The sequence below is a fragment of the Osmerus eperlanus genome, chromosome 3 (assembly GCF_963692335.1).
Source record: "Osmerus eperlanus chromosome 3, fOsmEpe2.1, whole genome shotgun sequence".
Lineage (NCBI taxonomy): Eukaryota > Metazoa > Chordata > Actinopteri > Osmeriformes > Osmeridae > Osmerus > Osmerus eperlanus.
In genome coordinates, this window is record NC_085020.1 from 8,293,989 (window position 1) to 8,317,371 (window position 23,383).

At 44.5% G+C, this 23,383-nt stretch overlaps 3 protein-coding genes across 4 annotated transcripts in view; 2 read left to right on the forward strand and 1 right to left on the reverse strand.

Moving 5' to 3' along the window:
• Positions 1–4,487, forward strand: part of abca12 (ATP-binding cassette, sub-family A (ABC1), member 12) — a 58,237-nt gene extending 53,750 nt beyond the window's left edge. Inside the window, exons 71-77 of the mRNA XM_062456231.1 lie at positions 176–326; positions 2,199–2,333; positions 2,472–2,575; positions 2,702–2,794; positions 2,983–3,088; positions 3,430–3,567; positions 3,711–4,487. Of these exons, the coding sequence (XP_062312215.1) occupies positions 176–326; positions 2,199–2,333; positions 2,472–2,575; positions 2,702–2,794; positions 2,983–3,088; positions 3,430–3,567; positions 3,711–3,821 (838 nt within the window). The 3' untranslated portion in view covers positions 3,822–4,487. The remainder of the gene's footprint in view (positions 1–175; positions 327–2,198; positions 2,334–2,471; positions 2,576–2,701; positions 2,795–2,982; positions 3,089–3,429; positions 3,568–3,710) is intronic.
• The window catches only part of LOC134017416 (eIF5-mimic protein 2-A-like), a 206,182-nt gene that overhangs the window by 121,329 nt on the left and 61,470 nt on the right, over positions 1–23,383 (reverse strand). The window lies entirely within an intron of this gene.
• Positions 7,361–22,388, forward strand: bard1 (BRCA1 associated RING domain 1). Of its 2 annotated transcripts, XM_062456982.1 has the most exons (12): positions 7,361–7,627; positions 7,713–7,769; positions 8,135–8,283; positions 8,823–9,889; positions 10,197–10,289; positions 10,424–10,504; positions 12,216–12,388; positions 16,031–16,157; positions 16,453–16,585; positions 19,108–19,200; positions 20,973–21,067; positions 21,671–22,388. In XM_062456982.1, the coding sequence occupies exons 1-12, from the start codon at positions 7,536–7,538 to the stop codon at positions 21,998–22,000; spliced, it is 2,490 nt and encodes an 829-aa protein (XP_062312966.1). In that variant the 5' UTR covers positions 7,361–7,535; the 3' UTR covers positions 22,001–22,388. The 2 variants fall into 2 exon arrangements, with proteins under 2 accessions (XP_062312966.1, XP_062312967.1); XM_062456983.1 differs by lacking the exon at positions 10,197–10,289.

A 23,383-nucleotide genomic window follows, 5' to 3' on the forward strand; every position in this document is an offset into this window, starting at 1 on the left:
TCTCGTCCGAAACAAACTCATTTGGTGTCTCTCACTGAGATTGAGGCGTTATGGACCTCCCGTGACCAGGGTCTGCGTGTTTGACTGCAAATGAGCGAGAGGTAGCAATTTAGCACGAGACCCTATAATTAAAGCCACCACTTACATGTTCCTCTTTGTGCCTGCGCTTTCCCAGGAGAATGGTAGACATCATTGACTGCCGTAATGAGGGTATAAACATTGGCTACTGTCCCCAAGTGGACGCCCTGGATGACTTGTTGACTGGAGAGGAGCATCTGTACTTCTATGCCCGCATACGAGGAATCTCCAAGAGGGAGATCGACCGGGTAAGACTGCTGAGAGAACCACTTAAAAAATTGATATTAACGTTGTCACATCTATTTCCCATGAAATGTAACGTTTCAAAGGCATTTTTAACATTTCATTTGACCAAAGTACAGCAATGCTCTTTTACAAGTATGCTAGTACGTGCTTACAGGCTTACTGAAGTAGTACAGTGCACAAGGAAACACTTGAGGCCATACTAAGTATGCATCAACATTGCAGTAGCTGTGCTTTTCTCTCTGCTTTTATGGCACCTGTTTTCTAATTAAAGGATGTTGTGTGAATGGGCCTATGAATCATGATGGATTTCCATTTAAAGAGATCCTCGTATGATCAGAGAATTTAGCTTCCCGCGTCACCGTGGGCTCCATATTCATTACTTGGAATGGAAAGCAATCTTGCAGTCTGTCCTGATTACGCTGAGTATTTGAGATGTTTTCCCTCTTACCCTGACAGCAAAAAAATAAGAGGCCAGGCGATCAGAGATTATGACATTTTAGATTTTCCATTTAATGTTTTAGACAACGTCTTAAGTGAGTTCAGTTCAAAGCACTAAAACACAAAAATCACAGTCAATAAATAAAATAAGAATTAAATAAATGAAAAAAATAGGAATGGTGACCTAGATCCACAGGCAAAGAGATACAAAGCCAGCTCCCAGTGATTGTCAGTGTGTGATTTTATAATATGACTGCCGACTCCCAAGGCCTCCATCTTTCTCTCACCCCTCCCTATTTCTCTCCCCTCTCTCCCCCTGCCCTCCATAACGCTGATGGGCTGCGACGAGCCCTTGGTGATGTCACCATAGACACAAGGGCCACACAGACCAAATGCGGATGATTCTAATCACAGTTGTTTCTGCCATTACCTCTGACTGAGAACAACAATGGCTATAATGGGCACAGCATTGTTAGTGGTGGCTAATGTGGCTAACTCAAAGATGGATATATATATATATATATATATATGTCCCCTCAGCTCTATAATGTCCCTTCAGGAGACAGTCCTTACTTGGAGTAATGATAACTGGTCTTAATGGGCAGGTTTACAGTCCCATGATTTTTACCACTGTTAATGAGATGAGACACCAAAGGTCAGTCTAAAAGGCTGTGCAGGATTAAATCAATGATACAGGGACTTTTATACCTACAATGAGGTATACAGTATAGTCTATTTCAGTCTTTTATTTTGCTATCGCCAAAATGACTTGTGTATGCTTTTCCTTTAAGGAGCAACAGAAACCATGCCTTTTGTGCTGTATGGTAAAGTTTACTTGATTGAAGCCAATATAAAGCACTGTTCATGTAGTGAAGTGCGTTCCTATAAATAAAATAGATGGTTAAAGGTGTTGCTCCTCATCTTGGGCCATTAACCTGGATTATAAGAATTATTCATGTGGAAATTCTGACAGCCCATTGAAAATACCTCATGCTTTTGATTTGTGGCCCCAAGATAAAATACATAAAAGTACATAATTTAGAGTACAGTTGATAGTTGTAGTAGTACATGTCACCTTAAATAATGTAAATAAACTGTTAGTTTCTTTGGTGTGAAAATTCAGCCTCCATTTATGCAACAAACCATGCAACATTATCTGTCAATCAAGTGCCCTTCACATTATCGTTAAGTTATATATTACATACCATCTTTTTACAGTTGCATCATCCTCATTGTCTCTTGGGCATTTTACAATAGAACCAGATAACTGAGGACAAGAATGAAAACTATTAGCTAAACACACAAGGTCTTGGTGGCCAAACATCATGAAAAATGCATGCCCACTAGATGCATCTCCACAGCATAATTGCCATAGAACTATACTTTGTACTACTGCGAAACCAATTCTGCATCTTTTTTATATTTTTTGCTCACAGGTGGTAAACCACCTGCTTCAGAAGCTTGAGCTGAACTACCACAGGCGAAAGATCACTGATAGCTACAGCTGTGGAACCCGCAGGAAGCTCTCCACAGCCCTGGCCCTGATTGGACACCCTCAGATCCTTCTGCTGGTGAGGTCTACTCACATCATCTCTCCATAGACATGACGATGGCGGTTTTGTCTCCTGACTAGGTGGTTCTCACAGAATTAACGTTCCACTCTTCTCCTCTGTCTTTCTGGCATTGTACCCACCTGTCTATGTCCCCAGGATGAGCCTAGTTCGGGAATGGACCCTCGCTCCAAACGCCACTTGTGGAAGATCATCTCCGAGGAGGTGAAGGGAAAGTGTGCTGTGGTTCTCACCTCTCACAGGTACGACCTCCCTCTCGACCATCTCCACAATTCTGCAGCACTTAGCACAATGCAATGTGATAAACCTTATGCAACCTTATTTGCTCTACTCATTTTTGATGTTTATTTGTGTGTGTGTGTGTTCAGCATGGAGGAGTGTGAAGCTCTGTGCACCCGTCTAGCCATCATGGTGAAGGGTCAGTTCAGGTGTCTGGGCTCCCTGCAGCACATTAAGAACCGGTCAGTGCTCTCCCTCCGTTCCACCTTTCCCTCCCAGCCGGCCATTAGTCACCTCTGGTCCTTTGCAGTCTGCCATCTATTGTTCCCCTGTGTGATCTTTTATTCTGTGCTCTGCCGAAGCCTTACCTCCCTGATGATTATATTGACCCCAGTAATGAAAATGTCTTTGTTACCGTTTCTCCCGACAGGTTTGGTAGCGGATTCACAGTCAAGATGTACCTGAAAATGTATTTGTGCAATGTGGAGGTTCTCACCAACTTCATGCAGCAGCATTTCCCAAACACATACCTCAAGGTACTGGACTAGTTAGGTCACACAGTTAGTTTTCAGTCTGTGAATGGATCTGTTTATTGTATCGCTGTATAGGATTAACACCATGGCTAACTTGTTTCATGCAAATACTTTATATAATATATGTAAACCAAACATCGTTTTACTACCTAAACAGCAGGGGAGAAGTGGGAATCGGGTTAATAACTGTATTCTCCAGGTACTATATAGAGTATGATTGTCACAGAGAGACCTCTGCCACGGTGGCACTAAAATCTGTCCACCAGGCTGGATGATAACAATGCCAGTCAGGGTATCTTCCAGCTTGGAGTGTAACTGTGCCCCTTCCTGTCTGCCGACCACAGGACCAGCACTCCAACATGGTGGAGTACCACGTTCCCATAGCACCTGGAGGTGTTGCGGACATCTTTGACCAGCTGGAGTCCAACAAGGCCACACTGCAGATCAAGCACTTTTCTGTCAGCCAGACCACGTTGGATGAGGTGAGAAAGGAGGGAGGGAGGGAGGGAGGGAGGGAAAGAACAAGGACATTCATTAAGAATGTGGGAGAGACTGTATAGTTGAAATGTCTGCGTTTTAACATGTGCCAGCACTGATAATCTAGAATCATCTATCTCCTTTTTAGGTATTTATTAACTTTGCCATGGGGAAGGTTGGCATGGAGACAATCCCATTAGACAACGAGGGTTCAGAAGATTCCAGCAGCCTTGACTCCATTGAGGCTGTAGACACATAGGGATTACAGTCATTTTGTCTCCAATGCACTGGAATGCAATGTCTGTTGACACATTCTATGAAAACTGCTGTACGTGAACCGATAATCATCTCTGTAGGAGCTTAACGTAAATATATGTCACCTTGATAAAATTACTTAATCACTTTCTACTTTGTCTTTGATGTAATTTCTATATATTTAAGTTTTATGTCCTGATAAAGAATAATTAAATAATAAAAAATCATGATGTTGGTGCATGACAGTGGCTGGACCCATGTGCAATTGTGCAGTAATCTATTTACTTTATCCAAAAATAGAAATAAGGGTTTCTCAAATGAAGGATCTTGTACTGTAATATTATTGGAAATCTATATATTTATGGTGGAGGTGCAAAAGCAGATCAAAATTATCAGCTTTTTACTCATATTCAAATACACATTATGACCTGTGTGTCATACTGTGGTATAACTCACATACAGAAAACACAAAAATGTTTTCACAATTACTAAAAAAAACGCCCATTTACCCTCTCATGAAAATTTCCTCAGAGGGCATATTCTCACTGTAAGAATGTGCTGAATATTTTATAGACACTTTCCCTCTATGGCTTAAGGCACATTTCCACATGGACTTGAATCTACTGAACTCATTTTTATACATTTAATAAAGCTATTATTTCAAATGCAAGTGCAACTCTGTAGCTATGCTCATTATTGCAAAAGTGGGTTAACAGTGGGGACATCTTTTCATTTCAAAGCATTCAATGTTTATTGTGTATCCTGTTCTTGAGTTCTGATGTTTTGTGTTCAAAGAATTTTTTCAAGAGGTTTTGGTTACAATAAACTACATACCTTTATGAATAAATTAATAACAAATCAGCTTGTAGTAGAAACATCAACATGATATTGTGAGTCCAAGGTTATGCAGGCAGTAAATTGGGAGTAGCTTAGCTTATCTCCATCTATGTTTTGAAAGTATACCATTTGCATACTTTTTATGTTTTTACACTACAATGGTCTACCGTGTAGCTGTTTTTTTTTTGTATTTAGTTGATTTATTTGGTTTATTTTGAGATAGTGTAAGTTAAAGGTCCCATGACATGAAATGTTCACTTTAGGACGTTATTTAACATTAATATGAGTTCCCCTAGCCTGCCTTTGGTCCCCCGGTGGCTAGAAATTTCGATAGGTGTAAACCAAGCCCTGGGTATTCTTCTCCGTCTTTGAGAAAATGAAAGCTGAAATGCTGGGTTTTGAAAATCCTCTCCTTATGTCGTCATAAGGAGGAAGGTTACCTCCCCTTTCTCTGCTTTGCCCGCATAGAGAATTTGGCCCACCAATGAGAAAATGAGCTACGGCCGTGCGAGCGCGATATTGGTTTTTCCTCGAGACATCATGGCTTGCAAACGACCGAAGCATGGCAGTTAGCCCCGCCTCTTTATTCCTCATAGCATTTAAAGCTACAGACACAGAAACAGCACGTCCTGAGGAAAGCTCATTGTGGGACTGCTCGTAGTAGCTGTAATTCTGCACCAGGGCTGAATTTCGGGAAAGACACTTATATAAAAGCATCCAAAAACAGCATGTAATTGGATCTTTAAAGGTGCACACACAACAACCTACTGTTCAGGAGTGCGTGGTCAGCCACACTCGCCTCCAGCCCATACTCCCCCACCTTCTCCCCAATCACCCATCCAAAAGCCCTCACCTCACCTTTGTTCCTCTCCCAACAATCCCCCATACCCAGCACAGCAGGGTGTTCCTGGCCCAATTGACCAATACTTATGCAACCAAATGGGACATGGGTGAGCTTTGTCTGTACACTGCCCCCTGTCGTTTTTGATACATCTCAATACTCAGCTATTTGTTGTGTTTAGACGGTTGACATTTTAAGTTATTGCTACATTACCACCACCCATTGTACTGGAGTGCAGTGAGGTCTTAAAAACCTACTTGTCAGCGTGGTTACGCTTTTTTTTTTGAAAGAACAGGGGAGATCTTCACGCTTTCTGTTACACTCTACTACAAGAACACCCCCCAACCCCCGTGGTCAGTCTCATTACACCACATTGCATTAGGCTTCCTCTCAGTCTCTCCTTTCCCCTCCTACGCTGCTCACACTAAAGCAAAACAGGGTATCTTGTTCACCTAAAGTCACACTGGCCAGTTGGCTGCTTCCCCAGAATGTACAGTTGGTCTTTTAGCCAGCAGCTGAACAAGGCACCACTTAGTGAACTCAGTGAACTGCAACCTCCCGATTCAATCAACAATTTTTTTTAAAGGTACCATTGTGTTGCAAAATTTGCTTTAGAAGAAATATTTTGATGGTGCTGGCTGGTCCTCCTCTCAGGCCTCTGTTTCTCCCCAACAAAAAGCTTCTTCACCAGAGCATTAAGGCAGCTGATTTGATCTATAATCAAATCCTTATAGGAAAAACAAGAAAATCCTAGTATTTAAGTGAGTAAGATTTCTGTCTGAAACCTCTATCTCTTTGTAAATTCACAAGGACAAGGAGGACACAGTGCTGACCCCAACAGCTCAACAAAGAAGCTTGTGATATGACAGAGCTCAGATCACACCACTGGCCTTCAGGGGCACAGGTGGACAGGGACAAGCATCAAGGAGTTTGTTGATTATACTCCTTACACACTAATTGACATGCATTTCTTTGGCAGATGGTTTCATCCAAGGTGTCAGTTCATCAGTTTAGTATAAATGGTTGCCACATAGAGATGGGCCAACTTCCAGCCCAGTAAAAGTCTGCATGTCTGAAACAGAAGCAAAACTCCATGGCAACTACATTCCTCCTCCTACTCACCTAACTACTTGGCTCATGCACAAGAGAAGTTCAAGCTCCAGGGTGTTGGCGGTACTGCTTCAGTTACAAAGATTCCTTACCAGACACTTTTCATAAGAAACATACATGTACAGACAAATCCATCACAGTCTCTGGAGGAAAATACAGATCCATCAATGATGGAGCAATTCAACTAGAAGAATGCATTGATCCTTAACAGTACTAACATACCAAAATGGCAACTGGGCAGTTAACTTTGAAGTTCACATGTAAGTCTGGCAAATCTACCACCTAGCATGACTGGAATAGTGAATGCCACAGGGTGATTTTGTTTTTAAAGCAGCATACAGCCCCAGTCTATAACCTCAAGGGGGCCTGCGGGTCTAGGCCACCTCATTTACATGTCTGGCCACCCCAGATTTCTGATTGCTTTGAATGAAAAAAAAAAGGAACTGATATTTATTTATGTATGTATATTATTATTATTATTTTTATATATATTAATATTATATTATAATTATTATTACTGCCTCAGGGTCCCACAAACGCTCATCATGGATATGATATGAACAGAACTCTTACTTCAAACGTAAAAAAGTCACGTGTGGGAAAATAGCTTAGGTAGATGTTGGGTATCTTACCGGGTCCATATTTCTGTTTCCTCCTCTTCTAGTGCTGGCAGCTCTACTGATGAAGTCCCAGCCTGATCCCAGCCATCTTAATACAAAAATGTACTTTTGTTGTGAAATTTATAATTTGGTGTAGTTTACGTGACCGTTCCGCCTCCTCAAGCTTTACCACGCCCCTTTCTACACGAAAGCATGGCGGGAGAAACTGATGTAGGAAGTAGGATAGTTTTCGTGTTTAAGCAGGTTTTCATCAGGATAAATCAATTGGTTGTTGAAAGTTACTATACTTCTGACTGCAGATAAAATTGCCATGGATCAAAATGCTTTCACCGAAGTAAAAGGTTGGACAAGAACGAGGGAGGCTATTGCAGATTTTCGTAAACTTTTGCTCTGTTCAAGATGGTAAGGAGCTTCTGTCCTGTATTGTTTGTCTATGCCAGCTGACTTAACATATGCAGCTAACTAACATTTAAATTGTGCTTTACAGTTTGAAACTCATGAACGAACCAGTGTGCCTCGGAATTTGCGAACACATGCTATGCAGGTAAGGAGCTCTTACAGACATTACTTAGCCAGCAAGCTCAGATACGATGCGTTTGAAATCGGATGTTGTATTGTACACATACTGTTATTTGGTATGATTTAATATTATCCACTGTAATGCTGTTACACTGCTGCACTTGCTATATGCACTTTTGTGTGTCACTGTAGTATGTGATACTGTTCTGCTAAACGAATAAATGTTAATGTAAGCTAATGATTGACTGTATTTGCCTCATGTCAGTGACGCCATCACGATGTGCACACAAGTCAATAAGAATCACTCAGTGCAGGTGGTGTTTTTATCTAGTCGTGTTTTACCTTAAATTGACAGCTAGTCATGTCATCTAAGGTAGCATCCTGTTTTAGGTCTTGTGCTGGTCCTCAAGCTGGAGCTGGCTGTGTGGTTTGTCACAGCCCTGCCTGGGTGAAGGATATCCAGATCAACAGGCAGCTTAGCAACATCACAGACCTCTTCTGCAGTTTGGACTCCCTGCTCAACCCCACAGAGAACTCAGGTAGCTTACATGCCAATCAATCTTGCTGAAACCAGGCCATAAAGAATTCCCTGTTAAATATTAAAGAAGTGGTTATATACCTTGCTAAACCAGCTCTCCACCCATTGATTCATACTCTGCTTGGTTTGTCCCCCCAGGTTAAGCTCTGATTGATATTATTAACATGTCACCTCAGAATCTTTTTTTTTCCTTATCACCCTTTCAGCCGGGTGGTAATGACAGTAATTATGCAATGCAATTAGTTAGCGATGGTGGTGTTCAACTCTAAGTTTGAGCCTTTGACAGAGAGTGCGATGTAGCGGCTTTATGCAATGCCTACAGGCTGACAGTTATATAAAGCTTGAATGGGTCTGACAATTACAGACTAGGCAGTAGATCAGCAGTGGGTGACGTTCTGGAGACAATTGCTGGCCTTGTCTGTCACATAATCTGATTATATAAGTATAAATAAAATACATTTATAATACCTGGTCTTAATGCTTGCTTCAGTGATATGCTGTCATGTTTGGGTAACTCACTTTTGAGTGTTCTCATTGTAGATCCCTCCCCTGTTGAGCTTGAAACGCAGCCTTCGAACTCTGTCTTGAAGCAAAAGAAAAACTACAAGATATGGTTCAGTCCTCGCAGCCGTAAGGTGCGTTGCCGCTTGGAGAACCGCACGGATGCTGATCTCTGTGCATCAGGCGGCACGCCCGAGAAACCTACCTCGACATCATCCGAGATGACCTCAACCAAGTCTAAAGACCTGTCCATCTACAACTTCAATTCCTCCTCACAAGACTCCGACCCCTCCTCTCCCAAAAGAGGCAAAGGGGTTGTTAGCAAAAAAAGGAAACCGCAAAATGCAGTCAGAAAACCTGCAGCAGGTGGGAACAAGCCAACCACTCGCAAGCAGACCAAGCAGGCTTTCAAAAGGAACAGGCTGGAGGCCATTAACGAGCAGTGGGGAATTGGGATTGGGGGAGAGACCCAAGGGGAGAAGATCAGTTCAGGAGAGGGAGACCACATGTCCAACAAGAGGGTCTCCTTCCTAAGCCCTGCTATCTTATCAGGTGAGATGCAGCCGGAACCGCCTCAAGGAGAATCCATAGTCCTCAGCCCCAATAGAAGCATCCTAAAGGGGGCTCAGACAGAAAACGGTGTCCACACATCTGATGACCAAGACCAGTCCAGTCAGAGTCCACTTACCAGCCCATTTTCACTGGTTAACCTGTCCAAAAGTCCCAAATCAAGCCAGAGAGGTGTGGAAAAGGACCTTCCCCGCTCTCCTAAGATCACCCCCAAGAGAGCCAGAGTGGCAGAAAGAGGCAGAGCTTCACAGAGCACCCCAAAGCGCCCCAGGACTTCTACCAGCCAGGGTCGACGCCCAGAAGGACAGAGGACACCAGTCCAGCCCTCTCCATGCTCCCCAGCCAGCCCCAACCAGGGAAGGATGACTAGAAATGCCAGAGGAGAGCTGAGAGGGAGCCCAGGTTCCCCGGCCTCCGTGGGGAAGCGCTCCCCAGGTACCCCTGGTGGGTCTGGGGGAAAGTCTTCCCAGAGCAGCCCTGCTTTTATGAAGAGGAACTTCAAGGGAGAGACGCCTCTGCATCTGGCAGCTATAAAGGTCTGGGAGTTTAGCCTAATGGGAGATTAAGAATACAATAATAGAGGGGAGTTGGTAGCTGTGTCTATCAAAATATCATTGACTTATGCATAGGTGGCGACCTATTTTGCGTAGGAGTAATGCTGTCTTTAATTGGATGGCTAATCAGTATCATGATCAAGGGGACAGGAGAGAGGATGTATAAAGCCATTTTTATGTTACAATCTGGTTGGGGTTCCACTAAACGCCTTGTACATCTAGCTTGAGCTGGCTAGTATAAATCCCCCCTAGCCGTGTTTCCTCTCCGATGGCCCATCTCATTCTTTAGATGATCAGACAGCCTTCTCAACCCTGTGAGAATACCCGGCTTTCTATAATCCCTGTAAACACGGTTGTAATCCCTGCTTGGAGCCCATACAAGGTAATCAATGTCCCTGTGCTGGGAGTGATTGATAACAGTAGTTCCAGGCTGGTCTGGGATCCGTTCCCAGGCGTGGAGGGGCCTGTTCACATGTCCCCAGTACTGACCCCAGACCTGTGGTCTCCCATTCACAGGGGGAGGTGGAGGCTGTGAAGGAGCTGTTGGAGCAGGGAGCCGACCCTAACTTGAAGGACAACGCAGGCTGGACACCACTGGTGAGTGTTGGGGAAAAATTCTAGTGGCACTGTGTAGATTTGAATAGTCAAGAGATGGTGGTTTCAATTAATTTATTTTGCTTGTACAAATTAAGAATTAACAAAGTACTTTGTGATCAGTCATAACGAAGGAGGTGCTAGCCACAGATCGTTCGCAAGAGTGATGAAGAACAACCCTAATATATATATATATAATATATATAAACTTAGAACAAATGGTTCTTCTGATGGTCAATCCATCAATATGGCGGTCTCTGTGATTGGTCAGCACTGCTCAGTGACAGTTTGACTCCATACCAAGTGTCCCACAGTTCTTTGATGTGGCATCTCTCCCCGAACCAGTAGATACTAAAGCCACAGGAGTTCACCAGTCAAATGGTCAACTGTCCTTTGTGTGGACATCTTCAAACAAGTATTTAATTAACACCACCCATGCAACAGGAAGGGTCAGAGCAGCTTGATCAGTTCATCTATCTTAAACTGCTCCCTCAGATCACAATAACAATACAATTCATCCTCCCCAGGTGTCATAAACTGCAAATGGCATCTCTACCAAATGGAGTTGATTCAACATTCATTGTATCAAGCTTCTCAACCAACTTTAGACTTCCCTTAACCCTCGTGCTGCCTTCGGGTCACATGACCCAAAGGTTCATAACGAACCATCGTTGTGTTTACCCAATTTTACCCAATACAAAAACAAATAAAAATAATTTTCTTTTAACCATTCCAATGTGGGGGGTCTGAGACAGCCCGACAGTTAAAAGAAAATGCTTCACTTTGTTTTTGTATGAGGTAAATTTGTCGCAATACGACGGTGGGTCACAATGACTGATGGGTCAGAATGACCCGAAGATAACACAAGGGTTAAAACACATTCCTCATATATAAAACACACATTATAACTGTATTCCAAATTTCCACTACATGAGTCAGCTCTCATTCAGTCCGTAGAGAAGCACTCCGCTTGTGTCTGGCCTTTACACACAATGAAGGGAGACAGCCAGACTCATGCTGCGGTGTCAGATATGCTGATACAGTTTAAGGAATTGTCCCCTGACCTCTAACCCTCACACACACACACATCATGGCTGTTCTCCTACCACAAATGTGTCGGTCTGAGAAATGTTAATAACACTCCAACTCTGTATAATGGATTGTCCAGAGAAATATCGACAATGGCTCTTGACTCCTTCTCTCTGTGGTAATATCGTTTTTTTGTAGAACACTCTATTTGATTGACCGTGTGTAAATGATATGTGCATACTGATTTGGTGCCGAGCAGTATGCCCCGTTGAAGCGTAAATGAACATGGTTAACTGGCAGAAGGTCTGACTTGGTTGTTGAACCTCCAGCCCTGTCAGTTTTTCATCTCAGGCCACCCAGTATGACGTTCAACGCTCATGTTAAAAACCGATACGACTTCTCATGCTCCCCATAGCCTTATTGCACGAATGTGCTTTCCTTGAAATGAAATGGGCGACATTTAACGTAGTCTTCGCATAACATCAGAAGGGGCAGGTGCACCGTTGTGCCACCTTATAAAATGTCCTCAAAAGATAACGTTAAGTGCATTAACGTAACAGATCGTTTGAAATGTTTTGACATTTTTTTTTTTACGGATTCAATGTTTTAATGTAGGTACATGTTTGATAGCTGGATGTAGTTCGAACTGACGCCGACTGAGCAGCCGTCTGGCCCTGTGTTGCAGCACGAGGCGTGTAACCTGGGCCACCAGCGCGTGGTGGAGGTTCTGCTGAGGGAGGGCGCTCTGCTCAACACCCCGGGCTACGAGAACGACTCGCCCCTGCACGACGCGGCCAGGAACGGCCACGCGAGCATCGCCCGGCTGCTGCTGGAGCACGGAGCCTCTCAGAGTGTGCTGTCAGTACCTCACACACACACACACACACACTCGGCTTTCTTCTTCTGTGTCTATCCGTCAGCTTTGCAGATAGATAAATAACTGAGTAACCCAGAGGGATTGTTACTGCACAAAGTGTTAAATCTGTTTGAGAAAAGAAATGCATTTTTACTGTCGCTCGCTCATGAACATCAAGCCATAAACTAGAGAGGGTACAATTTCTGGGGAAATTGTAGGGTGTGCTTGCTTGCGTCGGTTGCACAGGGGTCCGTTTTTGAATGACATTTTTAGAACTGATATTTCTGTATATTTTATATAAAAATGCATACTTATTATTTATAAAGATTACATAGATTTAAAAGCATTTTTTTTTTGCTGCTCATTTACAACTGAAAATACGAGTGAAGTGTAGAATGAAATAGATGTCTTCTCATTTCCCCTGCAAGAGGCAGCCTCATCGTTGAAACAAAACTAACTAGAGAGGGTACAATTTCTGGGGAAATTGTAGGGTGTGCTTGCTTGCGTCGGTTGCACAGGGGTCCGTTTTTGAATGACATTTTTACAACTGATATTTCTGTATATTTTATATAAAAATGCATACTTATTATTTATAAAGATTACATAGATTTAAAAGCTTTTTTTTTTGCTGCTCATTTACAACTGAACAACTCATTTACAACTGAAAATACGAGTGAAAGAACCCCCTTTGAAGATTATTCTACGACGTTACCGGCAGTAGAAGATGGAATCGCGATTCAAACAGTACCATCTGCTAACTGAAAATATGCCCCCAAAAACGTAAATAAGCTTGACATTTATTTAGTGGAAAATCGCTTTCATAAAAAGCTCAGTGGTAGTGATCATTGTCAGTAACAACGCCAAGTGCGATATAGCCCTGTGTGGAGAAGCTGCCCCGGTACTACGGTACAGTACTAGACTACTCCTGTGTTCGTTCGTCTTGGTAGCGATTGCGTTGGTTGAATTGGATTTAACGTTCCGTTGTACGGTTTAGGCTGAAATTAATTATTTTCATGAACAGATTGACAACGTTTAGGCTGTGGCAATGAAGTTCAGGTTAGTAGTTAGATAGACTTTTGATTTAAGTAAGGGGAGTGCCGAACATGTTCTGTCGCCGTTTGACTTCCTACAGCTGTGTAGATGTTTTTGTAGTGTCTCGCGTAGGCTACAGCGTTGCAGTGAGCAACACTGGTTTGAAACCACAGGTAATGGTAATTTCACCAACAAATCGTTTACTAATGTCAGAATAAATCCTACAACGAAAATGTATATGTGAGGAATGTTTATTTTAACGATTGAAAACAGATAACGCTACATCATAGACCACTGTAGTATGTGTTGCCCGGGCAACACAGGCTAATGTCATGATGCTAATACTTCAGTGAAATAGTAGACTACTGTTTCCGAAAGTAGATGTACTTCCTTAATAATATCAGCTTATATTGTACATTACACATCACAATTGTGTGTCATATCACAAAGTAAAATTAGTAAATAGTTATCACCTGGCCTCTTTGCTTGTGGCGTTTCTGCAGCTGCCTTGCAGTAAAGCTATAGTTAGCCTAGCTATCTCCCAGAAGTTAACGAGCTGCTAAACTAATATTCTGCTAGAGGTAGTCACGCGAGTTTTCGTGACGTTAGTGACGTAAGTAGCGTCATTGACTGTGGTTAGCAAGTTAGCCACCGTTAGCTTCACTTTTCGACACAAAAACGTAATTTCTACTTAAACCGTGCAACGGAACGTAAATCCCAATACAAGCAACTCAATCGGTACCAGGACGAAACGTTTGACACCTAGATTGTCTATGTAGGCCACATATTGACTGAGTTTTAGGGGGGCAAAAAGAATAATAATAATATGTGAGAGAACAAAGGTTGTGCCCTTGCCGAAGGCAAAGCACACCCAATAAGGCATTCTATGTCATCGAATCAACGGGTTGCCTAGCGATAAGAACTGCAGTCCAACAGTGACGCAGTACAAACTGTCGTCCTATGTATTGACTATAAACGGCAGAGATGGGGTTTGAGTGAAACGGCTGTACGGAGTGAAACGTGGAGCCGCTTCCATGTTGTAGCCATCTCTGGCCGTGAGTAATCACCCTGAGTGGTCGTGAGGTTTTTAAATGTGCTGTTGATGGATAGTCCCTTAAGTTCAGATGGTGACACTGATTGGGCGGAGGACGAACCAGCCACGTGACCTCATCGTGCAATACCTGCAAGGCATGAACTGACGCACTCTGGGATGTCGGCGAGTAGGTACAGGACACCTCCTCTAATTACAGATGATGGACGGAAAGAGGTTTTGGGGCGAACGAAAGGAACAGTCGCCGCCGCCTTTCCACTCTCAATCTTTTTTTCCCCTCTTCCCATTCCACTTTGTGATTTTATTCCCCCCCCCCCCCCCCCCCCTTCCGTTCAGCTCATCATGGTGATGGCCTTTAGTGGGTGGGCGGCACCCCCGGCCTTGGCGACTGACGCCAGCGTGGCAGATTTCTTCAGGTTGGCCCTGCTACTCATCTGCAAGGCAAAACAGACAGGGACTGAACCAATCTGTCATGACGCCGCAAGACAAATGCAATCCTTCCCCATCACACGCAATCAATTCATTTCTCCCCAAGTCTCCTTTACACACATACACACACACACACACACATCCTAGCTCTCTTAGTCACAAATCATCTCCTTGAAGGCTGCGTTGGAGTTGGGCAGAGAGCTATGGATCTGCCAGGGCCATCTCTAATGGATTGATTGGCACACAGTGCTGATCTCCATGGGGAATGTTGATTTCATTGTCATGTCCAGCATGAGGTCTTTGAGGGGCCGCTGGTTTCCTTACTGTTTATTTTCTCTAGCCTTGGATCCTCAGACACCTTTTCCATCTGAGAAATGAAAGCTGTCCCCTTTCTTTGTTTACAAGTATTGCTATGGACAGATACATGAGGGGTATTATATTCAGTCCCCGCTGTAGTAGAAAGTGCCCTATCTCAAACACACACACGATCATAAGTGTTTCCACAAACTCCACCTCCCCTGCACAATTAAAAAATGTTTCACACTTTACTTTTATTTAGATATTCTGTTGGTGTTCTGCTGCATAAACCAGAGAGATGCATTTCTTTTCATGGCGTGTTTGCGTGTGGGATGAGGAGGGGGGAGGGGGGGGGGTTGAATCCAAATGAAATATTTTATGGACCAGTGGACCTATTAATTGTACCCCAGGTGTTATCTTTGCTGACGCCTAATCTTTCAGACCCAACACGCTGTGGTTTTCCCCTCTATCTCCCCTCCTTCTCGTCTCATCCCTCTCTTCCTCTCTTCTGCTCGTCATACAAGAGGGTTCTGTCTAATGTTCCCGCTCTGTGCAGCCTCCTGCGTGCAGTACCCTACGTGTCTAACAGCCGCCTTATCGACTAGATCATGTGAAGCCTATGTGCAGTGAATTAGACTGTCGCCGTTTCGAATGATTCCCTGTGTAGGCGTTCATACTCTTCACCCGAGACGTGATCATGTTAGCAGAAGCGAAACCGGCATACCCAGGTTCTGTCTCCCACGCACGCCTAACGGGCCATCTGCAGTCCGGTCAGGATTCTCCTGGTCCGTGTGATTCCCATCTGAGCGAGGGGCTGTGTCTTTGCTCCTGGCAGGAATATGTTTGGGCTGCGACCCGTGGACTGCGCCGTGAGCCCAGAGATGCAGGCAGTGTTCGAAGCAGCCTCGAAAGGACCCCACCCGGCATCCGCCCCACTCAGTCCTCTGCCCAGTCTCTACAAGGTACCGTAGGACCATCAATTGCAGGACACAGACTAGCTTCTCTTCAAATGCACTGTCCTAAGTATGGCAGATCATTCTTCCTGGTCATATAATTCGGCCTAAATCGAGTCAGTGGATAGCAGTTTGTATCTTACTGTGCTTGATGAAGGTTTGTAAGACTGGGCTTAATCTGTTTCTATATACTGGCTCGTACTACAATAGATGTTACCGTAGAACTTATGTTTACCTCCAGTCTGGCATACTGTCTCTTAGGATAATATATATCTGTATTATTGACTTTTATCTGATGTATTAGGTGTCTGATGGCGCGAGCAGGGATGAGCGTGTTGTGGTTCTGGCCAGCAAGCTGTCCAAGTCGCAGCACATTCGGCTGACCAAACTGAGCCAGACCCTGGGAGGGACCGAGGCCGAATCATTCTCAAGCTCAGGTACGGTACCAGTCCACGTGAAGCTCGCTGGGGTTTCTTTTTCTTAGTAGCGTCTCCGTCGCATGTTCCCGGGTCACTCCTCACAGATGGAGGCGATGATCCCCCCCCACCCCCGCTACTCGTGGAGCTTTGCAAATGACAGCAATAACAGGAGACGCCCGAGTTGTTTCGCTGCCGTCTCGTAATGGCAGTAGGGAACAGCAAAAGGGGAAATCATTGAAGGGATGGCTCATAGGCCATTTGGGACTGTTGTCAAAGTGAGGAATAAACAGTGTTCAAACGAAACGGAAAAGGGTGGTTTGCCGCTGCTCTCAAAGTGTAACTGGAGGGCTTATGGTGAAATGCTGTGTGGGAATTGTTCATATTTAAACCGGAGCTACTGTGTGTAGCATGCAAACATCTGAGTTGAGCCTGCAGATATAATTAAGGTCATTCTGCAGCTGTCAGCCCGAGAGCTCTTTTGACTGAAGAGGCAATAAGCCTGCATTTAATTTTTGATTACAATTCTGTCACATTGTGTAAGCCATTGCGAGAGGAGCGGTTTCCAACAAGTGTAACTATCACTCAGAACAAAGGCTTGAACAAACATGTACAGTTAGGTCCATAAATATTTGGACATTGACACAATTTTCATCATTTTGGCTCTGTATACCACCACAATGGATTTGAAATGAAACAATCAAGATGGGCTTTAAGTGCAGACTTTCAGCTTTAATTTCAGGGTATTTACATCCAAATCAGGTGAACGGTGTAGGAATTACAATACATTTTATATGTGGCCCCCCCCTTTTTAAGGGACCAAAAGTAATTGGACAATTGGCTGCTCAGCTGTTCCATGGCCAGGTGTATGTTATTCCCTCATGGGAGTTCGTTATTTCATTGACAAGGAGCAGATAAAAGGTCTAGAGTTCATTTCAAGTATGGTATTTGTGTTTGGAATCTGTTGCTGTCAACTCTCAATATGAAGTCCAAAGAGCTGTCACCATCAGTGAAGCAAGCCATCGTTAGGCTGAAAAATCAAAACAAACCTATCAGAGAGATAGCAAAAACATTAGGTGTGGCCAAATCAACTGTTTGGTACATTCTTAAAAAGAAAGAACGCACTGGTGAGCTCAGCAACACCAAAAGACCCGGAAGACCACGGAAAACAACTGTGGTGGATGACAGAAGAATTCTTTCCCTGGTGAAGAAAAACCCCTTCACAACAGTTGGCCAGATCAAGAACACTCTCCAGGAGGTAGGCGTATCTGTGTCAAAGTCAAAAATTAAAAGACTTCACCAGAGTAAATACAGAGGGTTCACCACAAGATGTAAACCATTGGTGAGTCTCAAAAACAGGAAGACCAGATTAGAGTTTGCCAAAAAACATCTAAAAGACCCTGTACAGTTCTGGAACAACATCCTATGGACAGATGAGACCAAGATCAACTTGTACCTGAATGATGGGAAGAGAAGAGTATGGAGAAGGGAAGGAACTGCTCATGATCCAAAGCATACCACCTCATCAGTGAAGCATGGTGGAGGTAGTGTTATGGTGTGGGCATGTATGGCTGCCAATGGAACTGGTTCCCTTGTATTTATCGATGATGTGACTGCTGACAAAAGCAGTAGGATGAATTCTGAAGTGTTTCGGGCAATATTATCTGCTCAGATTCAGCCAAATGCTTCAGAACTCATAGGACGGCGCTTCACAGTGCAGATGGACAATGACCCGAAGCATACTGCGAAAGCAACCAAAGAGTTTTTTAAGGAAAAGAAGTGGAATGTTCTGCAATGGCCAAGTCAATCACCTGACCTAAATCCAATTGAGCATGCATTTCACTTGCTAAAGACAAAACTGAAGGGAAAATGCCCCAAGAACAAGCAGGAACTGAAGACAGTTGCAGTAGAGGCCTGGCAGAGCATCACCAGGGACGAAACCCAGCGTCTGGTGATGTCTATGGGTTCCAGACTTCAGGCTGTCATTGACTGCAAAGGATTTGAAACCAAGTATTAAAAGTGACAATTAGATTTATGATTATGTTAGTTTGTCCAATTATTTTTTGTCCCTTAAAAAGGGGGGGGCCACATATAAAATGTGTTGTAATTCCTACACCGTTCACCTGATTTGGATGTAAATACCCTGAAATTAAAGCTGAAAGTCTGCACTTAAAGCACATCTTGATTGTTTCATTTCAAATCCATTGTGGTGGTATACAGAGCCAAAATGATGAAAATTGTGTCAATGTCCAAATATTTATGGACCTAACTGTATATGTTTCTAATAAATCCCTCCTACCTTCACACACAATCGCACACAAAAAAAAAACACAAAAAGAACCAACACCAGTATGAATATAATGTAAGGCGTATTATATATATGTGTGAAAACGATCCACATTCAGAGCTCTTTCATCCGTGTGACGCTGTTGACGACGAACAAAGAGCACCCTTCACAGCGTGTCTTGGAACTCGTGGGAATGGTGACCTCCGTGACCACGCGTTCACACAGTCTTCCTTCTCTTTCTCTCCTCCCTCTCCAGTGACCCACGTGGTCGTGCCAGACGGGCCGATGCCCACCACCCTGACCACCCTGCTGGGCGTCCTCAGTGGCTGCTGGGTCCTCGGGTTCAGCTGTGAGTAGCCCCCCACCACCAATCACCCAGACAACGCAGCTGGTCCGTCTGACTGTCGTTCGGATGCCCTGGCTTCTGTAAATCAAGGATTTCTTACGCGCCATGGATTTTCGACGCGCTTGTGTTAGTTAACATACGCACATACGATATCTTTCATTCATCCCACATTTACACAGCTTAGGTTACAGCAGGAAAACGCATACATTCTCAAATGCACATACGGTATATAGGAACAAATAGAAAGATGGAATACATAAACAAATAATCGGGCAGTAGCTGATCTACTGATTGTGATTAACATGAGGACATAGGAAATCCTTGATTTCTCCCACACTCCCAAAGTGTGCCGTAGAGTCATCCATAAAGCTGTATGATGAAGTATGGGTACTATGATGGAGCTACAGCCTTGTGTTCCAGTGTGTTTAGCCTTCCTGCTCTGTTTAGACAGAGCCAAGCTACATCATTTGAGCAACAAGCAGTTGCTAACACGAGGCCAGTGTGTGCATGTGTCAAAAATACTTGACTGTTTGAAATGCAAGAGGGCCGCCCATGGAAATAAGGACGTTAGGGCATTTCTATGGACCATAGAAGTACTCAGAAAATGAATGAATCAGTCTTCTTTTAAATCTTTTGGGTTTTTTTCCTACAATGACAATTCACCATTCTCTGACGATTTCCTTGCAATCTTTGCATCCGTTTCCCAGCAAAGCAAACCTCTAAATATTCACAGGCGGTCAGCTGTTCGACAGTCACTTATCTTTCCTTGAAGTCGTCTGGCAGCTTGGTGTTGCCCTGTCCGTCTCCTTGACTTTTAAGTGTGCGTGCGTCTCGTTTTTTACCCCCCTTTCGAGAGCGGTTAGATTTTTCTCTTCTCTTCACGGCGGATGAACACTTGACACAGCTTGTCTGCCCTCAGAGAGCGGGGCTCCCTAGCTCCGTGTCCTTTCTGCCCGCACGCCCACCCTGCCCTCGTTCACGCTTTCTCCCTTCCTCCCTCTCGCTCCGTGCCGCCCACCCTCTCTCCGCTTCAGAGGCCTCGGTGGCGCTGTCTGGTTCCATTCCGGGCAGGCCACAGCGCTCACTGTGGGAATGCAGAAGAGAACCACTACCCCCCCTTCCCTCCTGTCCTCCTCCCACCTTCAAGAATCTAATTAGCTGATATGCTAATGGGGTTTCATTGCGACGCGGGGCTTAACGAGCAGGCCGTATCGTCCGGAGCGAGAGCCGGATTAACCCCCGGTATCTGTTCCCCCTGCCTGGGCCCCCACGACGGGGGCTCTCCAAATGAAAGCTCTAATTATGAGGAACCACAAAATGTAATTACGCCCCCTGACTGCGTCTGTGTGTGTGTGTGTGTGTGTGTGTACCATTCACTCCTTGTTTGAGGACTTCTGTACATCTGCTGAGTGTACACATGTTGTAATTAGTTGTGTCACCATACTAGACAGGCACAACTGCATGAGAAAAGCACTCAAACACACTTGGCTGATTATAATCTGACACATGGCAAGGCTATTAAGTGGGTTACCCTGCCGATTCTTGAGGGCGATTTTCCAATTCATAACATCCAGAAATGGGAAGTTCAGAGCAACACCCCTGTTAACTATATAATATGAAAGATAGGATAAAAAAAAACAAGGTAACTGAACACACAGTGTGTGGTTGCACGCTTTGGAAATGTTCGACACAACCGGTTCACTTATGTAAACTGTAGCTGGGTTTTTAACATTCCATGTCCTACTGGAACATTCCTGTTGCCTTTTCCCTCCTAGGGGTGGAGAAGAGCCTGCAGGCAGCCAGCTGGGCTGAGGAGACCGAACACGAGGCAGAAGGACCCCAGCGCAGCCGCATGAACAAGCGGAGCCTGGTGAGACACACCCGCCCAGTGCAGATTTGAGTCTCTTTTTTTTTTTGGACACAAGAACACAAACAGACGTTCCCATAGTTCAGTGGAATGGAAGCAATCGAACTGAAAACTGAAGAGCTCGAGAGGAACAATTGAGTTTGTTGATGCACTTCATAGCAGGCGTTTGGTTCCTGGATTCAGGACTTCTAAGCAGCCCTGGGCCAGCCAAGTGGTTTGGGGGCAGAACTGCAATGTTCCCAGTAAAAGTTGGCATTGAAACAAAGTCATTACCGTGCTCTTCTTGATGCTTATGTAAGGACTTAAGGACTGTGGTGATTTGGGGATTTAGCATTTAGACTGAATCTTAGTCGAACCTGTTTTTGGCTGCGGGCACTTTTGAATGATTAACATCTTTTTCAACTTGAGATGAGATACCTTAACGTTCGCTTTTCCTAATGTGCAAGAGTTTGTCACATCAGATCGTTTTATACAAAACGGAAAAAAATGGAACAGCACTATTGCTTGTTATGCTTGTTATGCCATTTTAACTAATCTCTCCCCTCTCTCTCCCCCTGTCTCTCTCTCACACACACGCACGCTCCCACTCAAAACGCACCCATCCAGCTGCCCCCGCTGTTCGACGGCTGTTTCTTCTTCTTCCTGGGCTCCTTTAAGAACCCCCCCAGGCAGGTGCTGCTGCAGCTGGTCAGAGAGGGAGGGGGCCAGGTGCTGAGCAGGCATCCCAAGCCCCACAGTGACGTCACGCAGACCCTGAACGCTGCAGCCTACCATGCCCTGCCAGGGTCGGACCAGGCCCTCTGCACCCAGTACATCATCTACGACCCCCAGGGGTCCTACAAGCCGCCCAGAGTGCGCCTGGGTAAGGTGTGGTCCGCTCCCTCTTCCTGGATCATCAGCTGCGTCTCAGCTTTCCAGCTGCTCCCTGTCTCTTGAGGCGTGGACCTGCTACCTGGGGCTTGGAGCTTCCAGACTTCCACCATATACTTTGTGCCTAGCTCTTCAAATGACTGGGACATGTGTTTATGGAAGCTTCTGTCCTGGCTGCACAATAATGACAGCTCGGTTGAAACATTCACAGTCATTTTCTGTGGTTTAATGAATGGGAACCATCTAACTCGGTGTGCTTTCATTCTTTACAGTAGACTAGTGCTTAAGGCATTAAGGCATGTTGATCTTCATTTGGAATGTTTTTCAGATTTGTGACTTCCTTAATTCTGTGTGACAATGTTGGCCACATAATGAAAGGAAGAGTTTCAATGAAGCTGCACAAAAACAGTACAATGGAATGCCCTTAAAAATAAATAGTCATGTTTTGTTCCAATTATGTTGCAATGAATGTTTTTGTCAAGCAGTGCTTTTTAATGGATGGCAAATATAGCATTTCCATCTCTAACTCCAACACCAGAAATACTTAATACTGTAATTGGGAATGACTGGGTTATTTAGTTCATAACTCCTAGCTTTTAAAACAAACAAGGCCTCGGCCTCAAAAGATCGATTCAGGGCAAATAGGAGTAGCTGAACATGAAAGCAGTGCAATTAATTGTCCAGTCACCAACTTGGCACCCACTTTGGAAAAGTGTTCTTTTCCCTTTCTCTCTCAGCAAGGAGATATGGGGAGAAAAGTGCCCTCCCCAGTGGTGAACGCTGCAGATTTCTGGCCCTGCCTTCCCTGAGGTCTTCTCCTGGCCGTCTCCCAAGACGCCGTTTTCAATGGGATTAGTCAGGGATGCTAATTGCTATTGATTGCTGCATGCTGCATTAAATTGCTTCCCCCCTTTCCCATCCAAGGAGGGAGGCAATTAGTGGTGCGGACAGAAGCTCTGCCTCAGTCTGACTGGTAATGAATTGGAATGTGGAATGAACCTGTGTGTAGAGATCCCTTATTCACTCCAGTCCACTAGGCACAGGCACTACCAGGCACCTTGTAACTCATGCTGGGCTGAAGGAAACGTAATACGGTAGACTGGGAGTGTGTTATTTCCTGGATGTCTCTGAACGGTCTTTCTCTGTACAAGGTCTATGCCCATGCCAGGGCATATGGGTTTGTACTACGAGCCTCTGTAAGCTGAGGCTTGACTGGAGCGAGCAGGATTCTGACAGCTTCTAGTGCATACAGCCAACATGGTGGCCCCTGGTGCACCTGTCTACTGTAGCCTGGTGTACAACTCAACATGTTCATAGGTAATTCAGGATTTGTCAGTGCTGAAGGTTTGTAGTATCTACTATCAGTGTGTTCACTTGGTGAGTGTGTAGCTACCCGGGAGGCAACGGGTAAAAGAACTGTTCTTCTGTGCAAGAGGGGTGGAATGAAGG

Bases quoted from the DNA above. Each gene is read 5' to 3' on its own strand.
- bard1 (XM_062456982.1), top strand. From the start codon at position 7,536: ATGGATCAAAATGCTTTCACCGAAGTAAAAGGTTGGACAAGAACGAGG. The intron at 7,628-7,712 runs GTAAGGAGCTTC...TGTGCTTTACAG, and splicing joins CTTTTGCTCTGTTCAAGATG to TTTGAAACTCATGAACGAAC. The intron at 10,505-12,215 runs GTGAGTGTTGGG...CCTGTGTTGCAG, and splicing joins ACGCAGGCTGGACACCACTG to CACGAGGCGTGTAACCTGGG.